Source organism: Apus apus, chromosome 9 (assembly GCF_020740795.1).
Source record: "Apus apus isolate bApuApu2 chromosome 9, bApuApu2.pri.cur, whole genome shotgun sequence".
In the NCBI taxonomy this organism is placed as follows: Eukaryota; Metazoa; Chordata; class Aves; order Apodiformes; family Apodidae; genus Apus; species Apus apus.
Window position 1 is genome coordinate 20,488,601 of NC_067290.1, and position 17,765 is coordinate 20,506,365.

The 17,765-nt window shown below is 45.4% G+C and overlaps 1 protein-coding gene across 1 annotated transcript; it reads left to right on the top strand.

Moving 5' to 3' along the window:
* The first annotated feature begins 2,138 nt into the window (after positions 1–2,138).
* EDEM1 (ER degradation enhancing alpha-mannosidase like protein 1) lies at positions 2,139–16,019 on the top strand. The gene is made up of 12 exons (XM_051627274.1): positions 2,139–2,550; positions 2,639–2,711; positions 4,990–5,093; positions 5,906–6,077; positions 7,245–7,428; positions 7,939–8,113; positions 8,680–8,800; positions 9,246–9,416; positions 9,926–9,999; positions 10,947–11,043; positions 11,787–11,972; positions 12,829–16,019. The coding sequence occupies exons 1-12, from the start codon at positions 2,180–2,182 to the stop codon at positions 12,916–12,918; spliced, it is 1,818 nt and encodes a 605-aa protein (XP_051483234.1). The 5' UTR covers positions 2,139–2,179; the 3' UTR covers positions 12,919–16,019.
* The last annotated feature ends 1,746 nt before the right edge of the window (positions 16,020–17,765 follow it).

The window sequence follows — 17,765 nt, forward strand, 5'->3', positions numbered from 1 at the left end:
TAACATAGCTGTCAACCCTTAAATTCTTGTTAGTTTTGTTCAGTACATGTGATGGCTTTTCCTGATGATAGAGCAGTACGTCTCTAGACTAGACTGGGAAGGAATGTCTGTGTGTGCACCCACAGCACCAGGTGTGTGAAGGTTTTCCTTGGGGTGTTAATGTCCTGTCACCTTCAGCGTGGATGGTTTCTTTAAGTGCAATTACAGGGCAGCATGATTCTCATCATCATCACCTGCAGTACAGCTGAGTGTCTTGGCAGTTGCACAGAGCAGTTCTGTCCTACCACTTGGCAACATGAGAAGTGCCCAAGTGTGGAGCTGTTTCATGAGCTGTGGATCTGAGTGGCTAGTTTCTTGTAGATCTGTGTTTTCTCTTTGCATCTTTATGGAAATAGGTTGGAAAGGTGGTGCTTTTTGGATGCCGACACATAAAAGTGCATAATCTTTCTGACAGGAGAAAGGAGGCCAAAGAAGATGCCTTAAACAGTCTCTCTGGTTCAATTAATATAGGAATGTTGTGCAGGGATCTATAATAACTTGAAGTAGGACTTAGCGGGTTTATCAAGCTTTTGACTTTTCAAAGGTTTAATTTGATAGTTCCTTTGGCTGTGCAATGGCATGTCATGGTTTGCTTTGTGCCTGTTTCCTGAATGGAAGAGCTGCTCTTCCCCCCTCAGCATGTCCCAGCCTTGCTCCCTTGGGATTGCTGCTGCCCTTACCCCGATTCGGGAGCGGCGTGAATCCCGAGCAGGGGCTGTGAGGGGGGTTTCGGGGCTGTCTTGCTGAGAGTGGGGCCTTGGCAGTTGCACCAACAGCAGAGCAGGGAGTTGTGTGAAGGGACAAGTAAATGTGAGAATGCCTGAGACTGGTATGTGCTTTTCAGGATGTTTATTCCCAAAAACATGTGTGGAATGACTCGTCTCACTGAATCATGAGCCTTCACTGAGTAGTCCATTGTTTTAGGACTACAGAAGCTGAAGGGTGAAGTATGCCTTGGTGAAACATCGGGGTTTTCTTTTACGTGTCACTTCCATGACAAACACGGAATGGCACTCGAAGGGGGTGTGCAAACACTCTTTGAAAGGAGAAGTAAAAAATTGGTGGGTTTATTTCCATCACAGTGGAAGGTGGGTAAGTAGACCTTTGTGCCAGGATTAGTGCCTTTTAATTATGACATGACAGGTTTTATTCTGTTAAAGGCAACATCTATCATTGTGATCATTTGGAAGTGCTTCAATAAAGTGTTGTTGAAAACCATTATTTTGCATGTTCATCTGTACAGCTGCTTTTATTACTGTTAGACATATGTAAAAAGTCCTCGTTACCAAATTGTGGAGAACACAATTACTCCAGGTAAATATATCTATGCCAAAATGGAATTATTTTTGCTTCTCTGACAGATGACCTACAGGTTAACTCCTTGGAGCTCTCCTCTAGCAATGAAGAGAAGGGGTGGTATCACTTCCACGCAGGCAGATACGGTTAAGCAGCAAATTCAAGAACTCTTTCTTGATATAATTAGGAAACTTCACTTTTTAAATGCTGTCATAAAGGGGTGATGCTGAGGATATGAATGTGGCTAATTCCAAATTTCATATTTTTGTTAAAAAAGTTGAATTTTGTTTCCTGGTGGAGAAAGAGTGAGCAGAGTGGGTTCTCTGGATTCTGGTAGGAGCATTCATGACATAACTTCATTTTGGGAGCGCCCTCAGCCTTGTGCTTGGTGTTGGGCAGCCGCTCTGTGAAACGTTCCTGGTGACGGCTTCGTTCCAGCTGCTGAACGCATTTATTGGCCCCATCTGTGTTCCTCCTTAGAACGATCTGCCGGGGGGGGAGTTCACGACCCTTATTATTCAGCAAACAGCGCCAAGAGGTGAGAGGAAAAGCTGTCACGTGCGAAATCTAAAATTTAAATTATCACCAGAGTCTTGAGAGTGGAGAGAGGGGGAAGATCAACCCCGGCCTTCGCGGGGAGTCCCGCCGGGGCTGGCGGCTGGCAGCCGGGCCTGGCACCCGCGGTGCCCGGCGGCTCCGGCTCTGCCCCGCGGCTCCGGCTCTGCCCCGCGGTGACGCCGTGCCCGGCGCTGTGACGAGCGGCGGCCCCGCCTCCGTGCTTCCCTTCCGCCCGCCCGAGGAGACGGGGGCGGCGGCCTGAGGGAACGATGCGGGCGGCGCGGCCATGCAGTGGCGGTCGCTGCTGCTGGGGCTGCTGCTGCTGAGGCTGGGGCTGCAGGCGCTGCTGGCGCTGCTCCCCGCGCTGGCTCCGGGCTTCTGCCTGCGGCTGCGCTTCCCGTTCCCGCCGCCCGCCGCCCTCGGGCCGCCCGGCGGCTCCCGGCACTGGGGCTCGCTGCGCGGGCCGGGCGGGCCGGCGGGCGATGAGTACGAGCGGCGGTACAGCGGGGCCTTCCCGCCGCAGCTGCGCGCCCGGCTGCGCGATGCCGCCCGCGGCATGTTCGTTTTCGGCTACGACAGCTACATGCAGCACGCCTTCCCCCGCGACGAGCTCGACCCTCTCCACTGCCGGGGCCGCGGCCCCGACCGCCGCGACCCGTGAGTGCGCCGGGCTGGAGGGAGGGAGGCGGTGGCCGGGCCTGGGCCCGGGCGCGGCGCGGCCTGACGCTCGACTCTGCTCTTCCAGCTCCAACCTCAACATCAACGACGTGCTGGGAAACTACTCGCTGACGCTGATCGACGCGCTGGACACGCTGGCGGTGAGTGCCCGGGCGGGGAGGGGTTGGGAGACCCCCCTGCAGGGCCTGGCCCGGGCTGCCCGCCACGTCTCAGCTCAGGGTCGTGTCATGGAGGGCTGGGGGGTTCGGCCTGGGGGCGGGAGGGCTCCAGGGAGACCTGAGAGCAGCTTCCAGTGCCTGAAGGGGCTCCAGGAAAGCTGGGGAGGGGCTTGGGACAAGGGCAGGGAGGGAGAGGACAAGGGGGGATGACGTTAAACTGGAAGATGGGAGATTTAGGTTGGACATTAGGAGGAAATTCTTTGCTGTGAGGGTGGTGAGACCCTGGCCCAGGCTGCCCAGGGAAGCTGTGGCTGCCCCATCCCTGGCAGTGTTGAAGGGCAGGTTGGATGGGGCTTGGAGCAGCCTGGGCTGGTGGGAGGTGTCCCTGCCCATGCAGGGGTGGGACTGGACGGTTTTTAAGGTCCCTTCCAACCCAAACCATTCTGTGAACATTTTGCTCAGCTCAGCCACTATGGCTGTGATTGGCCTAAGGGAACATTTAAATGCTGTTCAGTTGTTGTGTGTTAATGTTACAAATACAGAAAGTGCTGATGTTTCATAGAGATTCAAGGTTATTAAATCCTTCACTTCTGAGAAGAAGGTGGTGCTGGGTCAGAGTACATGGGCATGCATCAGGAGAGATTCCCAAAAGAGATGGAGGACATTTTGGAGATCTTCCTCAGGGCTCAGTTGAGCTGTCTTTTGGAAGACTGCTGTACTGTGGTGTTCAGGAAGGGTGGATTTCAGTTGGGACATGTATGTGTTGCTGAGAGATGCGTCAGGAGGAGTGTTCATCTTGTTTGAGGAGACTGAAAGAGCTGTTGAGTGTTTTGCTTGGCAGAGAGGGCCTGACTGAAAGCTGAAGAGCTGCTTCCCAAAAGCTGCTTCTTGCCTGCACCATCGTATGCGTTTCTCTTCAAATCTGAAGATAATATGAGAATCAACTCACTTTTACTTTACTAGTTCCAGTAGCATGGTGTCATGGAGAGGAGCCCCTTCCCTGAACTCCTTCAGGATATTTAGAGACCCCTTATGTTTCACAGGCTCATTTTTTCAGCCAGAGTGGATTCTTGGCCCACTGGCCTGTACTCAGGGCTTGTTGACGCCCTGGATCTGTGGTGTGTTTCCCTCCTCTGGTGCAGAAGGTGGTGTCTGCAAGGCCTGCGTGTGTGCTTTGGCTTGGAAAACACTTCCCATTTGTAGCGTGGGATTGCAGCTCTGTGGTGAGAAGGTCTCAGCTGTTAAGCTGAACCTGGCCGTAACGAACAGAACTGAAACCAGGAAGTGAGGAAAACGTTTTTAACCGAAACAGCAGCTCGGGATCTGTGCGACGTGGCTGATGGTGCTTTGGCCCAACAGTTGCCCTCCTGCCCGCGTGCACCGGTGGCTCCCTGAGCTGTGTGTACCTTCTGGGGCAGCACAGAACTTTTTGGCTCAAATGTAGAACTTGCGGTTCTTAGAATCTCGCATGTTTCAGAAGCTTCTGCGTGGTGAAAGCCTGTTCTGCTCTGCATCTGCTCAGATCTATGGGAATGCTTTCCTGCTGGATCTGTGTATTGGAAACAGCAGACTGGCTGGTGCCTGGGGTTTGGATGGTCAAAGAGCCTAGTAGGTTCCCAGCCTTACCATGAACTTAGGCAGTCAGGAGTCTGTGTTTTCCTTCCACAATCCCGCTTCCTTGAAGCTTGGGCTGAATTTCCATCTGTCTCTGGATATACTGGAAATCAATTACTAAGGTTTACTTATAGAACACTATCCTGAGGGAGCTCCTGGGCACAGCAGGCAGTGTTGAGTCAGAAGCCTGAAAGGTTGGACTCCCCTGGTCAAGTAAATGTCAAATCAGACTTCATCACCCTGCAAGTTGAGTTATCTTTTAAGCTAAATTGAACTCCTAAACTGATAATTTAAGCAGATAAAACACTCGGTCTACTAGATCTGAAGAGTCACCTACAAGGTGACTAGATCACCCCTACAAGGCTGATGTTGGGGGTGGAAGAATACATGAGTGCATAGATTAGTAAAAGGGACAAAAATACATCTTTATGGATTTCCCTGTTTTAACACACTTTAAAAAAATGTACTTTTATGTGTTGGTAGGATGGGTAACATTCTGAGAAGTCGTCTTAGCAGGAGCTTGAAGCACTATGTGCTGTACGTGCTGAAGTGTGTCTGTTGGTCTGAAATGTGAGCTTGCCATTCTTTTCTGCCACCCTCCTCTGAAGCAACAATTGGACAAAATCACTTTGTTTTTATGTGAAAGGTAATGGGAAACTCCTCGGAATTCCAGAAAGCAGTGAAGTTGGTGATTGACACAGTTTCATTTGATAAAGACTCAACGGTCCAAGTTTTTGAGGCGACAATCAGGTATGTCCAAGTTTCTGTCTTTAGAACAGCACCAAGGTTAAAGGCTTGCTGGGCATCTGTAGAAGAGCCAAAGAAAAATAATTGAGAAGGATGTCTTTGGTAGGCTTTATGCCATAATTGTTCCTTGAGTAAGGTTTTTTAACCTTTTATGAAAATGTTTCATCCTTTCATAATTAAAACAATGAGTCCCATGTGCCTTGAAGCAGTGGTACAACAGGAGTCTCAGCTGTCTTTGGCTTGCAGACTACTGCGTTTTTGTTGCTGCTCTTGCAGCACAGACTCCAGTCTGTGCACAACAAACAACCCTGCTGACAGGTTTTCCTTGTTTTGGTTTTCTTCTGGGACCTTCTGCTTGCTTTCACTTTTATTTTAGATGAAAAACAGGCCTTTCTGTCTCAGAGATTAATTTTAGATGCTGTCTGATTTTTAAATGGCTTGATTATCTGAATGTCTTAATCAGTGTCTATTCAATTGCTGCTTAACTTGGCTAGGCTTTCTTTTTTCCAAATATTAACTTTATATAGCTACCTTACTGTCATTTGGAGCAGCAAAACAGTTGGGGCAAGGAGGTCTTCACTCATAAATAGACCTGATGTGTTGTGAGGAGCTGCTGGGTTAGGTAAATTCTGCAGAACTGGGTTTTGGGATTACTGTGGGTGACAAGCATCAAGACTTCTAGATGCTTTCACTACTGATGGTGAATAAAGCAGATTTCTTTCTGTGGTGGCTGTAAGGTGCACCTGTTAAACATGGTAATGGTAAGGGTCTAGCTAGGTTCAGATCAGATGTAAAAACAAGGTCTTTTCCTGTAGGGTTTTGGGAAGCCTGCTTTCTGCCCACATCATAATAACAGACAGCAAACAGCCTTTTGGTGATATGACCATTAAGGATTATGATAATGAGCTGTTGCACATGGCTCATGACCTGGCAGTGAGACTACTTCCAGCCTTTGAGAACACCAAAACTGGAATTCCATATCCTCGGGTAAGTGAGCACACCAACACCATGGGGAAATAATCCAAAAGCAGGAATTCACCTGTCCCACAGCTGGAGTTCTGTGCTCAGTGTGGGCTTTTGTACCTGCACTTGGGGTATTGAACATGCTCTGAGGCACATTAAATGGCCGGGGGGGGAAACTGTGCTAAGTTATGGTGACATGGACAATACATAAATTGCTCCTTATGTCTAGTAAATGTTTTCTTCAGGCTGTTTTTTCACTGTGTATATTGTTCCCCATGGGTCAGGAGACATTTGTTTCCCTGCTCTTTGGCTGGAACGTGCCCTGCCAAGCACTTTCTTCCTATACATCATGCAGCAGCAAACACTGCTGTCAGTAAGATTAACAAGAAGCACTTTAAAGGCAAATAGCCTAGGAAAGTGTCTTTATTGGTGACTTGGTACTAAGAGAATTGGGATAAAATAAAGCTCATCTAAAGTATTTGTCATACTGGTCTTGGAATTTGTAATTTTATGGAATATTACTCAGTACTGCAGTATTCCTGAATACTCCATCTTGTTTTAAGCAGATGCAGTTCACATAGAGAAGGATGTTATTTATAGTGGAGCAACTCTGAGCTGTAAAACTAATTAGCTCTTGCCTGACTAATTCTAATTTCTAGGGACAGCAGCACTGCTTTTCCTTCAGACCTGTCAGGCTGTAGAAACAGTAACTTCCACTTCTCCTCAGAGTCCAGTAAAGCATTTGAGGGTGGTGTAACTTCCCCTTCAGCATTTTGTTCCTTGGGGAAGTTGAGGAGCATTCACTGAGGAAGCTCTTGGTTTCAAGGGCACTACATGAAGAGAAGCAGTACTTGCATCACCCTTGGAAGAGCCAGAATGTTTAGTAGAAATTATGAAAAAAAGGACTGAAATTTGGAAGGTTTAGCAAGTATAAGAGTAGCAAAATTAGGATTGCCCACCTTGAGCATGATGTTACAAAGTTGGAAGATGAATTTCAGGAATACTTGAGGAAAGCTTTTTGAGCAAGCAGCGTTATGCTGCCATTCTGACTATCATCTGCACTTTGGCTGCTACCTATTTCAAAAACTAATGAAAAGGTTTCATTATCAGTACAAGACTGCAGCCGGGAGCCCAACTGTTCCAGGGGCACCTGCCTGCTTCCTGTGAGCACGCTGTCTCCCTGCCTCACAGGTCAATCTGAAGACGGGGGTTCCTCCAGACAGCCACAATGAAACCTGCACTGCAGGAGCTGGTTCCTTGCTGGTGGAGTTTGGTATCCTCAGCAGGCTGCTCGGAGATTCCACCTTCGAGTGGGTGGCCAGGAGAGCTGTCAAAGCACTCTGGAGTCTCAGGAGCAACAACACTGGACTGCTAGGTAATCTCTGAGGTGATGCTGGGTTGGGTGGCTCTGTGTTTTAACCTTCCTCAGTCTCCTATAGCAGGAGGCCATCATGCTTCAGGTTTCTTTCTTGTTCTGTGAACCTTGTTGATCTGCTTCTGTAGCTGTTGAGTCATTCTCTGCTTGTGTACTTGTGGTTTGTCTTGACCAAATGGCAGTTTGGAATTTCATAAGAAAAATGGTGTATCTGAATGACTTCTTAGGGCACAGGTTTCCAAAGACAAAATTTGTCCTGGAAGCAGGAAGTAAAACTGAAGTTACTGCATTTGTATCCCTGTTAATATAATTAGTTTGGGAGATGACTAAAAGTACTTAAAAACCTGCATATGTGTGCTAATTCCTTGGATGGGTGCACTGTAACACTTTATTTGGGTGATTATCTTTGATCACTTATCCTTAAAACTTTTTGAATATGTATTTCTAAGTTCTGGTTCTTGATTATTGTACTTGGCAACTTCAAACTAAATTTTTTATCTGTTCTGAAAGGAAATGTTGTGAATATTCACACTGGCCACTGGGTTGGAAAGCAAAGTGGCTTGGGAGCAGGGTCGGATTCATTCTATGAATACCTTCTGAAGTCTTACATCCTCTTTGGAGAAAAGGAAGATTTGGAGATGTTCAACAACGCTTATCGGAACATTCAGAACCACTTAAGAAGAGGGTAAGGCATTTCACCTGAGGATCAGTTCCTTAAGCACTGAGTACCCCAACAGGATAGGAAAGATTGTGTAGTGTTTTGTGTCACCCTAGGAGAATCTGTAGTTTCTTTTTTTCTTTATAGCAAAATCTTATTTCTGTGGTAGTGAACATGGAAATAAATTTTATCATTCCCTTTCACTCCTAAGTCAACTGATTTATTTAGCATTGTTGGTGCAAGGTTGCACACGTGGCCCAGGCTGGTAAGTGTCAGGCTGAGACAAGGCTCTAGAACTGCAAAGGAAATATATTAAATTGGCTGATTTAGTACTACTTAAGGTGTGATCTTACCTAGCATGACTTTTTGGTAGAGATTCTGCTGACATAACTTGAGGGTGTGATGTACATACCTTTATGAATTAGTTTTCTGAAAGCATGACTGACATTTTGGTGCTTTTCAAAGTGACCTTGAGCCTAGCATAACAAATCTGTGGCTCATTCTTTTTGCTGGTGGCAGTGCTGTGAAATGAAACATACACTGTGTTCTTCTCAAGCAGTGAGTATTCACACATGCTTATTGTTACTTGGCAGCCGAGAAGCTTGCAATGAAGGTGAAGGTGACCCTCCTTTGTATGTTAATGTAAACATGTTCACAGGACAGCTGATGAACACATGGATTGACTCTTTGCAAGCCTTTTTTCCTGGACTTCAGGTAAACTTTCATTCTGTTAAAGATAAATGCCACAGCAGAGGGGGTGTCAGAAAGGCTTGTTGTAATCCCAGGCTGTGAATGAACCTGAGGATCTATTCTAAGATGAGCTTCAACCTGAGGGTTACATCTGGCCACTCTGATGAGGGGGTCTTGGGGCAGTTCAGCCTCTGCAGTAGCATCACAATACTGGAAGGCCTGACCTGCTTTCTGCTGTGTTTTAATTTCCCTAATTTAGTCTCAGCATTTGTGTACTGTGTTGGGAGGCTGAGCTCTGCTAAAGCTTTTAGTGCAAAGGACTGGATACATTCACTTGGGGTTTTCGGGGGGGTTTTCTCTCTTATTATGAGGGGTGTGTTTTATTATATGGCACGTTCTTATACACTGGAAAGCAATTTTCTGGCTTGCAGTGTTAAGTGTGCACGTTTACAGCTGTTGTTCTGCCTAGGTGTTGATAGGAGATGTGGAAGATGCTATTTGTCTCCATGCTTTTTACTATGCCATATGGAAACGATACGGAGCCCTCCCAGAAAGGTACAACTGGCAATTGCAAGCTCCAGATGTGCCCTTTTACCCACTGAGGCCAGAGCTTGTGGAGTCCACATACCTTCTTTATCAGGTACTTGTCTTTTCTCAGCTTACAGCTCATGTTTTGGCAAAAAAGGTTTTTGTTCAGAAAGTCACTTTTTCTACCTCCAGCCACTGGCACATACTTGGTCACCAGAAGGCTGCTAAAATTTGGTGCCTCTGTATTTTCTTGCTCTTTTACAAAGGTCTCTGTTTAGGCAGTAGGTTGTTACGCAATTTAGTTGCTATGTTGTTTGCTTTGAAAGTAGCCTTTTCAGTAAGAGAGGCAAAAATGAGGCACTGTCTCCAGCTGGCAGAAGATACAGTAAACTGCAATAACTTTCTGGCTATAAGAAACCTATCAAAGAGTTTAAATTTACTACAAGTTTTATTAGGATTTGCACTAAAGGAAATGTGATAAGCTTGCACAGAGTAATCTAAGTCATGTTCCTATGAAAATAAGTTTGCTGTAATACACAGGAGTCCAATACTAGTAGGCCTTTGTTTTAAGTGTTGTTTTTACAAGATGACTCTTAACTCTTTTCTGTCTTCCTTATTTAGGCCACAAAGAACCCTTTTTACCTCCATGTTGGAATGGATATTCTACAGAGTTTGGAAAAATATACAAAAGCCAAGTGAGTGTTCAGTGTTCTTTGTTTTCTCTCACTGACATACACATATATTTGATCATATAAATATTATCTAGAATCCAGTCTACCAAATGTAGGTGAACCAGAAAACCCAACCCTCCACAAGTGGTGACTTATTTATTGAACAATTATTTCTTTCTCATTTGAAAATGAAATTCTAGTCCAGTGACAACTTGTTTTTTAACTACCTTTTCAAATGCATGGTTGATGGTTGGTTGCTAAAAACTGTTAAAATGACTTGTGGGGTGTTTTTGCTGTGGCTGCTGTAAGAATAATTCTGACCTCGTGGCCCTGTGGTGTTTAACAGACCTGGGGTCATGGCCTCGAAGCTAAACACTGTTGCACATCAGCTTCCTCTCAACACAGTAACTGAATCCTGTAGCTCATTCTGAGTAGCTGGATCTCTTGAAAGTCTCAAAGGGTGAATTTTTACTTACCTGTTGGTATTTACTGCTTTTGTAGACAAATCTGCACTGACCATAGGATGATATAAACCAGCACCATTCTGCAGGGAAGGGGGGTTTAGATGCTGGGGGGGTTGGCTGAAAGAATGACAAGTGCCCTGTGTGACAGCTTGCAGAGTTGTCGTTTGTAAGCGTGGGAAGAAGCCTTTGCCTGAGGCCAGACTTCCAGACCTGGGCTTCTCACCTGCTCACCTTCTGTGCAGGCTGCCTGGAGAGCACCTTGCTGCTTTGAACAACTCTTAGTGAATCTGCATGATGCAATAGCTGAGCTGCCGTGCCACTGGTGACAGTCCCACCAGAATACCAGAAACCAATAATTAGTCAGTGCTTCCTTGTACAAGAGACTTGTTTCGTTTTAACTTCACTGCTGGTGACAACAGGAATGGTTTGAAGTTATGGAATATGTAGGGAGCACTTTGAAATCAGAATGCCTGGGAACTAAGCCCAAACTGATCTTAAATCTTGCAGGTGTGGCTATGCTACCTTACACCATGTTGTAGAGAAGACAAAGGAAGATCGAATGGAGAGCTTTTTTCTTAGTGAAACATGTAAATATTTGTACCTGGTATGTATGTATTTCATTTCACAGAGGCTCTCCTGCACCTGCTGTGCAGAGACGTGGCACAGCAAGCAAGCAGGACATTGTCAGTTGGAAGCTGTGCTGTGATCCAGGGAAGAGAGGGGTTCAGGTATCAGAGTGTACCAGAATGTGCTGCTCTTCTTTCTTTAGCCCTACCCTCACCTTGGAGGTTTGGGCAGCTGCTGGCTGGGGAGATGGCAGCTCTTTGTGGGGTAGCTGGAAAGAGAGGAAGCAAGACTGAATGCTGAAGGAATCTGCTGCTCAGCTTGGAGCTAAATTACTGCTTGCAGACATTTTGCCTGCCTTGCAGCAGCCTCCTATTTCTCCCCATCAGGCTTTGGCAGTCACAGGAAAAAGCATTTGAGCCAACACTGCTTAAGCTACTGTTCTCAATCTCCTTTAGTGTGGAAAAACAAATAAATCTGTGACTGAATAGAAACAGTGGATGCCAGCCTAGAAATGCCTGCACAGCACAGCTTAGAAAAATAAGGGCCCTTTAAGTTGTAAGAGAAGTTTTTATTTTGCTATTCCCTTTTAACTGTTAAAATAAATCCCTTGCATTGAAGCTATTTATTTCCATTTGCTCTAAGAGCAGTTGCCCATTTAACATTGAAAAGTGTGCTTTGTATGTGATCCTTCCAATGCATGCATGAGTTTTAAGTTCCTGTTGATGGGGCATGAAGAATGTTGCATGCGTGCTCTAACTGTCTCTCCCATCTCTTGTTCAGCTGTTTGATGAAGAAAATCCACTGCATAAATCTGGAAATAAGTATATGTTTACTACTGAGGGACACATTGTGTCTGTGGATGAACGTTTTCGGAACTCACTGTGGCAAGACATCCTCCCTGGAGAAGAAGACAGCACAGAAAAAATTAAACCTAACGAGTTAAAGGCTGGCAACTTCAGTTCTAATGTAAGTAAAATGCAGAGTGCTCCCAGTAGTGCTGCTGGAGAAGGGATGTGTGTTGAAGTGGGTTAGGCAGTAGAAAGTGTTACTTCAGGGCTCTGCAGTGTTTCCTTTATAAATGTCAAATATCTGAGAAGCTCCCTTGTGAAAAACACTTTCAGCAGTGGAATGAATGGATGAGAATAGTGTGAGGGTGATTATGTTGAAGGTGAAACCTTCCTCCTCTCTAAGTATTTTGCAGCGATTAGTTTGTTCATTTATTTCCAGTAATTTTTCCCTTCCATTTTTATTTGACCTTAAAATCTTCCCAAGTTGCTGTGATGGGGAGAGAAAAGTAGAGGGTCATTTAAACAGGACTGGTTTTTTTTCCCTCGGAATGGCTTGGTTTTGAGGCACGTAGGGGTGACCTTTCTTGGCTAAGCATCAACTGAGTGCAGAGCTGTGGAGCCAGTGCCTATGACCAACTAAAATAGATACTTTTTATATACAGAACAGTTCTTTTAAATCTCTGCTGGTAGGCTCTAGCGTGGTTCTTTTCCTCCTCCCCCCAGTCCTGCAGAAAAAGAGCATTATTTTAAAAAACATTCACAGTTGTCATAGTGAAGGAAGTCTCAGTTGAACAACAAGCTGCAGTAGTTTGATGTGTGTTTGGAAGCTTGCAGCCTGGGCTGAGGAAACACTTGCTGCTCATTTGAGTAGTTTGTGCTGTAAGTTTGCAGTGAGGGAGGGACTGCTGGGTACAGCTTTCTGTACTGGGAGGAAATCTGTGGTTACGGATGCTGAAACACCTGTGAGATGGCAGAGGGTATGACACTGCCTGCTGTTGTCTGAGGTCTTAGAAATCTTCTCGTTTTGTTAACAGTGCAACAGAGTTCCTGATGAGAGGAGGTACTTGCTGCCACTGAAGAGTAACTACATGAGACAGATCGATCGAATGGTGGGCTTGATCTGAATGGTTCTTCAGAGTAACTTATTGTATGTCAGGAGGAGCACGGGATCTGCCTGTAGACATTCCTCTCCTCTTCAGCTACACACCTGCACATGCTGAGTCACTTGGGTATCCCCCATGCTTGTTGGTTTTCAGTTATGGACATGAAGGGAGATTAGGCTGTCCTCCAAGTTCTGTCTTCCAGGCTGTGGTTTCTCCATGTGCCACCTGAATAGAGATTTTTTTCTTTCAAGACCTCCTATAAAAAATGTTGTTGCAAATGAAGGCTGAGTATACTTCAGAAAAAAAGAAAATCAAATGGGCATGTGCCACTTAGCTACCTCTTTGTAGCTGTATTACAAATGTCCCTTTAGAAAAGGGTCTAGTATTTAATTTGAAATGACCTTGGGATTTGGGAAGGAATGGGAAAGTGCAATTTCTTACACCAGGTTTAATCATTGAATTATTCTGACTAGCAATACAGAACCTTAAGTTCTTCTCAGGTAGGAACCCACTGGTAATGGGTTTTGCTGACACAAAATCTGTGTATCTAGAACAGTATCTTGTGAAGGTAAGATAACCGATCATACAAGAAGCTCTCAGTATAGTCATGACACCCCTCATATACACAGCTGTATAGAACTGCATGGTTGCAAGAGCCTGTGGATACAAAACCAATAATAAAACAAATAGGTGCCTTTTTTTGTAGGGAATTGGGGGGAGGGAGAGAAGGGGAAATTGCAAAGCCACTCAGCTGTCCAAACAGCTAACTTTATGCAGCTTAGCTGAGCAGAAGTTCCAAAAGCTCCATTGTTTGCCATGTATCTAGTGCCTTTTCAGGAGAGATGTTGCTAAGAACTGGTATAACAGTACATGAAGAACAAACTTATTTCACATTCCTGACAGCATTAATGTGTTAGTGCCTTAAGCTTTCTTCACTAGCAGGAAAAACTCAGCTTGCTTGGGAAGGTCAATAAAGTATTTCTCATCAGCTAGTTCCAAAATCCAGTGGATCCCAAAGTAATGTAAATGTAATTTATATATGAGATAGCTTTTTTTAAAAAAAACAAACAAACAAAAAATCACACAAAAAGATACTGGAAGAATATCAGCTGCTGTGCCCTTCCCAAAGAAGCCTGGTGGGCTGGATTTATTCTCAGTGTCAGTAATGGGGCTGGTGCCTCTGCACCAGACTGGGGATGGAGTCAGTGAGAGGTCTGAGCCAGGAGCCAGTTGGTGCTGACTGTGGGGCTGTGCTGTACCTCGACTGCTCCTCCTGCTTCCAGTGAGGAATGGTGGGAAAATGCTGTTGCTTCATCCCACCATCTTGAAATGCAGCTCAGATACATTTGAGGAATAACTGTCTATGACCTTTAAGGGAGTAAACAGTTACATTCAGGCAGGGCTGTTGAGAGATGGAAACAAACTGAGGCCAAAACAACTTGCTCTAATTAGAACAGGTTGTAGGGTTTTTTCAGTGGCTCCCCATTGCTTACATGCTTTTTACTTTTGACTACAATTGAAGTAGTTGAATGTTACTGTTAGGTTAATTGTTTTTAAATTAAGGCTTAAATATAAGGGCAAACTTGATCTGCTGTATTTTCTCCTTTTTATAACTGCATTGGTTTTCATAAACCATGTGTTGCAATGCAGAACATTTCTAATAAATATAAAGTTAGTGCTGAAGAGGTTATTGTTTGTATCTTCTAGCATACAGATGCATCTCAGGGACTTCATTGTAGAATCTTCTGTTCCATGGTGGGTGAATCTTGTATTCAGGCAAAAAAAAAAAATCTGAGTTTTATTGTGTGTGTTTTAAGGGGGGAGGAGGAGATATGTTAAGATTTCCCAAACCATGGCAATAGAATCTGTTGCCTTGATATTGAGGCAGCTGGCAATTTCAGCCCCTGTAGAATTGGCTTTGCAAACCTATTACTGGAATGTCTTTGTTGTCTGTTCCAAAGCAAAACATAAATTGAAGGTGTAACAATCCAAAGAGGTACTGGGAGAGGTCCAAGGTACAGCTTCTTAAGCAGTGGGTGTTGCCTGGGCATGCAGCTGTGCTTCAGTCTGTAACCATGCACAGAAGGGCAGGAGGATGTACTAGGGGAGGCTTCCTGCCAGCTGTGGGAGGCAGAAAGCAAAGATGTCTGAGCTTTGTGAAGTGCTGCATCTGGGCCAGGGCTGCTGATTGCAGCTCTGTAGTGAGAGATGCTGGGCAGCAGGGAGGGGGAAGCCAAGCTGCACATTCCACAACACAGCCTGTGCCAGGGTGTCTTTGCCCTGGGTGTACTGGTGGCTGCTTCTGGTAGTAGCTTTTCCCTGGCTGGCAGTTTGGCTCTTTGGATGTGCATTATATACCTTGCAGTTGCCTCAGTGTTTTGTGCCTTCTGAAGCACCTGAACCCTGCTAAGGGTTCCAACCCAGTGTTATGCACAGAAATCTGTTCCAGGGTATTCCTCAGAGAATCAAACAACTGTAATGAAGTTGCACAACGGTTCTGCCACCATGTGTTTTTCCCTCTGGTGTATGGCCAGAAGCAGAGTGAGAGGTAGCTGCAGAATGGGAACAGTGTGGGCAGGTATTGCAGCCCTCAGTGACTTGCACCCTTAATGACAGTGCCAAATACTGTATGGTCAGCTTCTCGTTAGCAGCAGCATTGGAGTTTGTGTTGGTAAGGTGATCTGACAGGCATCTGTCCGTAGGAATGGGTTTTATCTACCAGGAGACTGGTGCTGGCTGCGTGGCAGAAGGCTTTGTGTTCTTGAAGGAGCCAATTTTTCTTCCTCTTTGTTTTAAAAATGCTTTGATACATTTTTATTCTGTAATGACAGGGCACATGTTATGGACTAAACTGAAAACTTTTGTATTAGTCAATGATATCAAGATGAAATTGATAACACTGCTGGAATAACTTGCTGAAACAGACTTTTGTATTTCTTGGTATAATGTGCAATATCCATTTTTCCTAATTAAAAATGCTTGATTGTTGTTTTTCCATGAAGTATTTAATTGATAATGGGAAATTTTTAAGAGGACCAAATGCTCTTTCGTGAAATGTCCTAAATTTTCAAAACTGAGCTTAAACTTTACAAATCTGCATTAAAAAATGGTGTATTTGACCACTTTTATGTGTGTTTTTCTTAGAGTGTAGTTCTTGTAAGGCCATCATGAAACTTGCAGGTGATCTCCAAAATGCAGAGAAAAGGTGAATTTGAGTGTGTGTACCTAATCTTTGCCATTCACCAGGCAGGAAAACTTAAGCAGTTGAGGGTGACCTGAGAGTAGGGGTGAGTAGAGGAAAACACACCTAAAGGCTGTTCTGTTCAAGCAGATTGGTGAGTCTGACTCAGGTTCTCCATGTCTTGTCCCATCTGAGGAGCTCAAGACCTCAGACTTCAGTAAGAAAAGTCCCCCACCAGTTTTGATCAAATGAGATCTATGAGATGCCACCTTATGTGTGCTGGATTTTCATCTAATTAGAAGGGATGACTTCCTACTCCAGGAAAACAACAAAAACACCCCACCTCCAAAACAAAAAGCCTCTTTCTTCTCCCCACGTTCCCCTTTAATTTCCCCTGCATAATGGTTGGAGGGGCAGCCTGCACTGAAGGCAGTGACTTGGCGTGCAAGGAAGAAATGAAACGTGGCAGCATCCACCTGTTGGCCTCGTGAGCAGGTAGTTGAGTCTGAGTAAGTACTGACCTACCTCTGGTGTTCCCTAATTCCACTTTCTCCAAGTTAGTCTATAAAGAACCTAGTGCAGGTGGGAATTCTGCCCCGAGAACCTGGCTTGGCTCTGTCCAGTCTGAATACTGGGAAATCACTCATGCTGTGTTAAAAGCAGGAATAAGGAAACAAGCTGTCTGACCAGCACTTTGATTTTCTCTTTTTTCTTTTTTTTCTTTTTTTCTTTGATTGACATTATCCCTTCTGTTTTCTGTTTCATAGTCCTGATTTAAAGACAGTTGGAGCCAACATGGCACTTGCTGTTGTCTGGCTTGATCAAACTCCCCAGTGACAAGGAAAGGTCTATTGAATGTTAGTTATTGGATTTTTGCAATGGTTTTCAAGTTCCTCTGAACTTTTGGATGAGATTTTTGCCCCCCTCATGCTACTTCTGCTGGGTTCAGACTGCTCAGTGTCAATTCTGAAGTAAGCATGAGTGGACTGAAACCCTGATGTTGGGGAAGGAGCCTGAGCTCTGATGTTTTCACTGTGGTTGCACATTTACTAGTGGGGCCACTGCCCTGAGCAACCATTTGTTGCCTGTGCTTATCTTGCTTGCTTCCTTATCTGCTGTCAGATGGCTGGTGATTGTCTTCCAGCTCTGAAGGGGTACTGAGTGTTTCCATTGTAGCTTCTCTTCAGTTCACATCTAAGAAAACACCTCAGAAAAGCTGCTCTTCCCATACTCAGTTTTCTGGCAGATTTGGGTGGGGTAAGGTGGGATGTGATTGAAGCTTGATCAATAGTCCAAAAGTGTGTCTGAGAACTCACTTTTTAGGGTATAGTGCATCAGGCTGCCCCAGTATTGCAGCTCAGAAGAAGGGACTGCTGGCAGCTGTGGGTGAAGGTCTTTGCCTTGGGTGGCCGTGCGTTTGGTGGCAGAGCTGTAGATCCGATCAGCTTCCACCAGAGACCACTCTTGTGCCGCTGTTTGAAGATCTCTGGCCGTTGAGCTGCGGTGAGGCAGCAGGAATGTCCTGAAGGTGGAGTGCTGGAAGATGTAGGTCTAGAGCGTTGTGGAGCACCGCTCCTCCTTGGAGGGGAGCTGCAGGGGGCTGGAGATGAGTGGGGAAGGCAGCGATGTGTTGTGCTGCCAGCCTCTCCCGACCAGGGTGGGAAAATACTCTCCTACTTCCTAGAGA

Excerpts from the sequence above, each read along its gene's own strand:
- EDEM1 (XM_051627274.1), top strand. The coding sequence starts at position 2,180 with ATGCAGTGGCGGTCGCTGCTGCTGGGGCTGCTGCTGCTGAGGCTGGGG. Across the intron at positions 9,417-9,925 it reads CCACATACCTTCTTTATCAG|GCCACAAAGAACCCTTTTTA; the intron begins GTACTTGTCTTT and ends TTCCTTATTTAG. Across the intron at positions 11,044-11,786 it reads CATGTAAATATTTGTACCTG|CTGTTTGATGAAGAAAATCC; the intron begins GTATGTATGTAT and ends TCTCTTGTTCAG.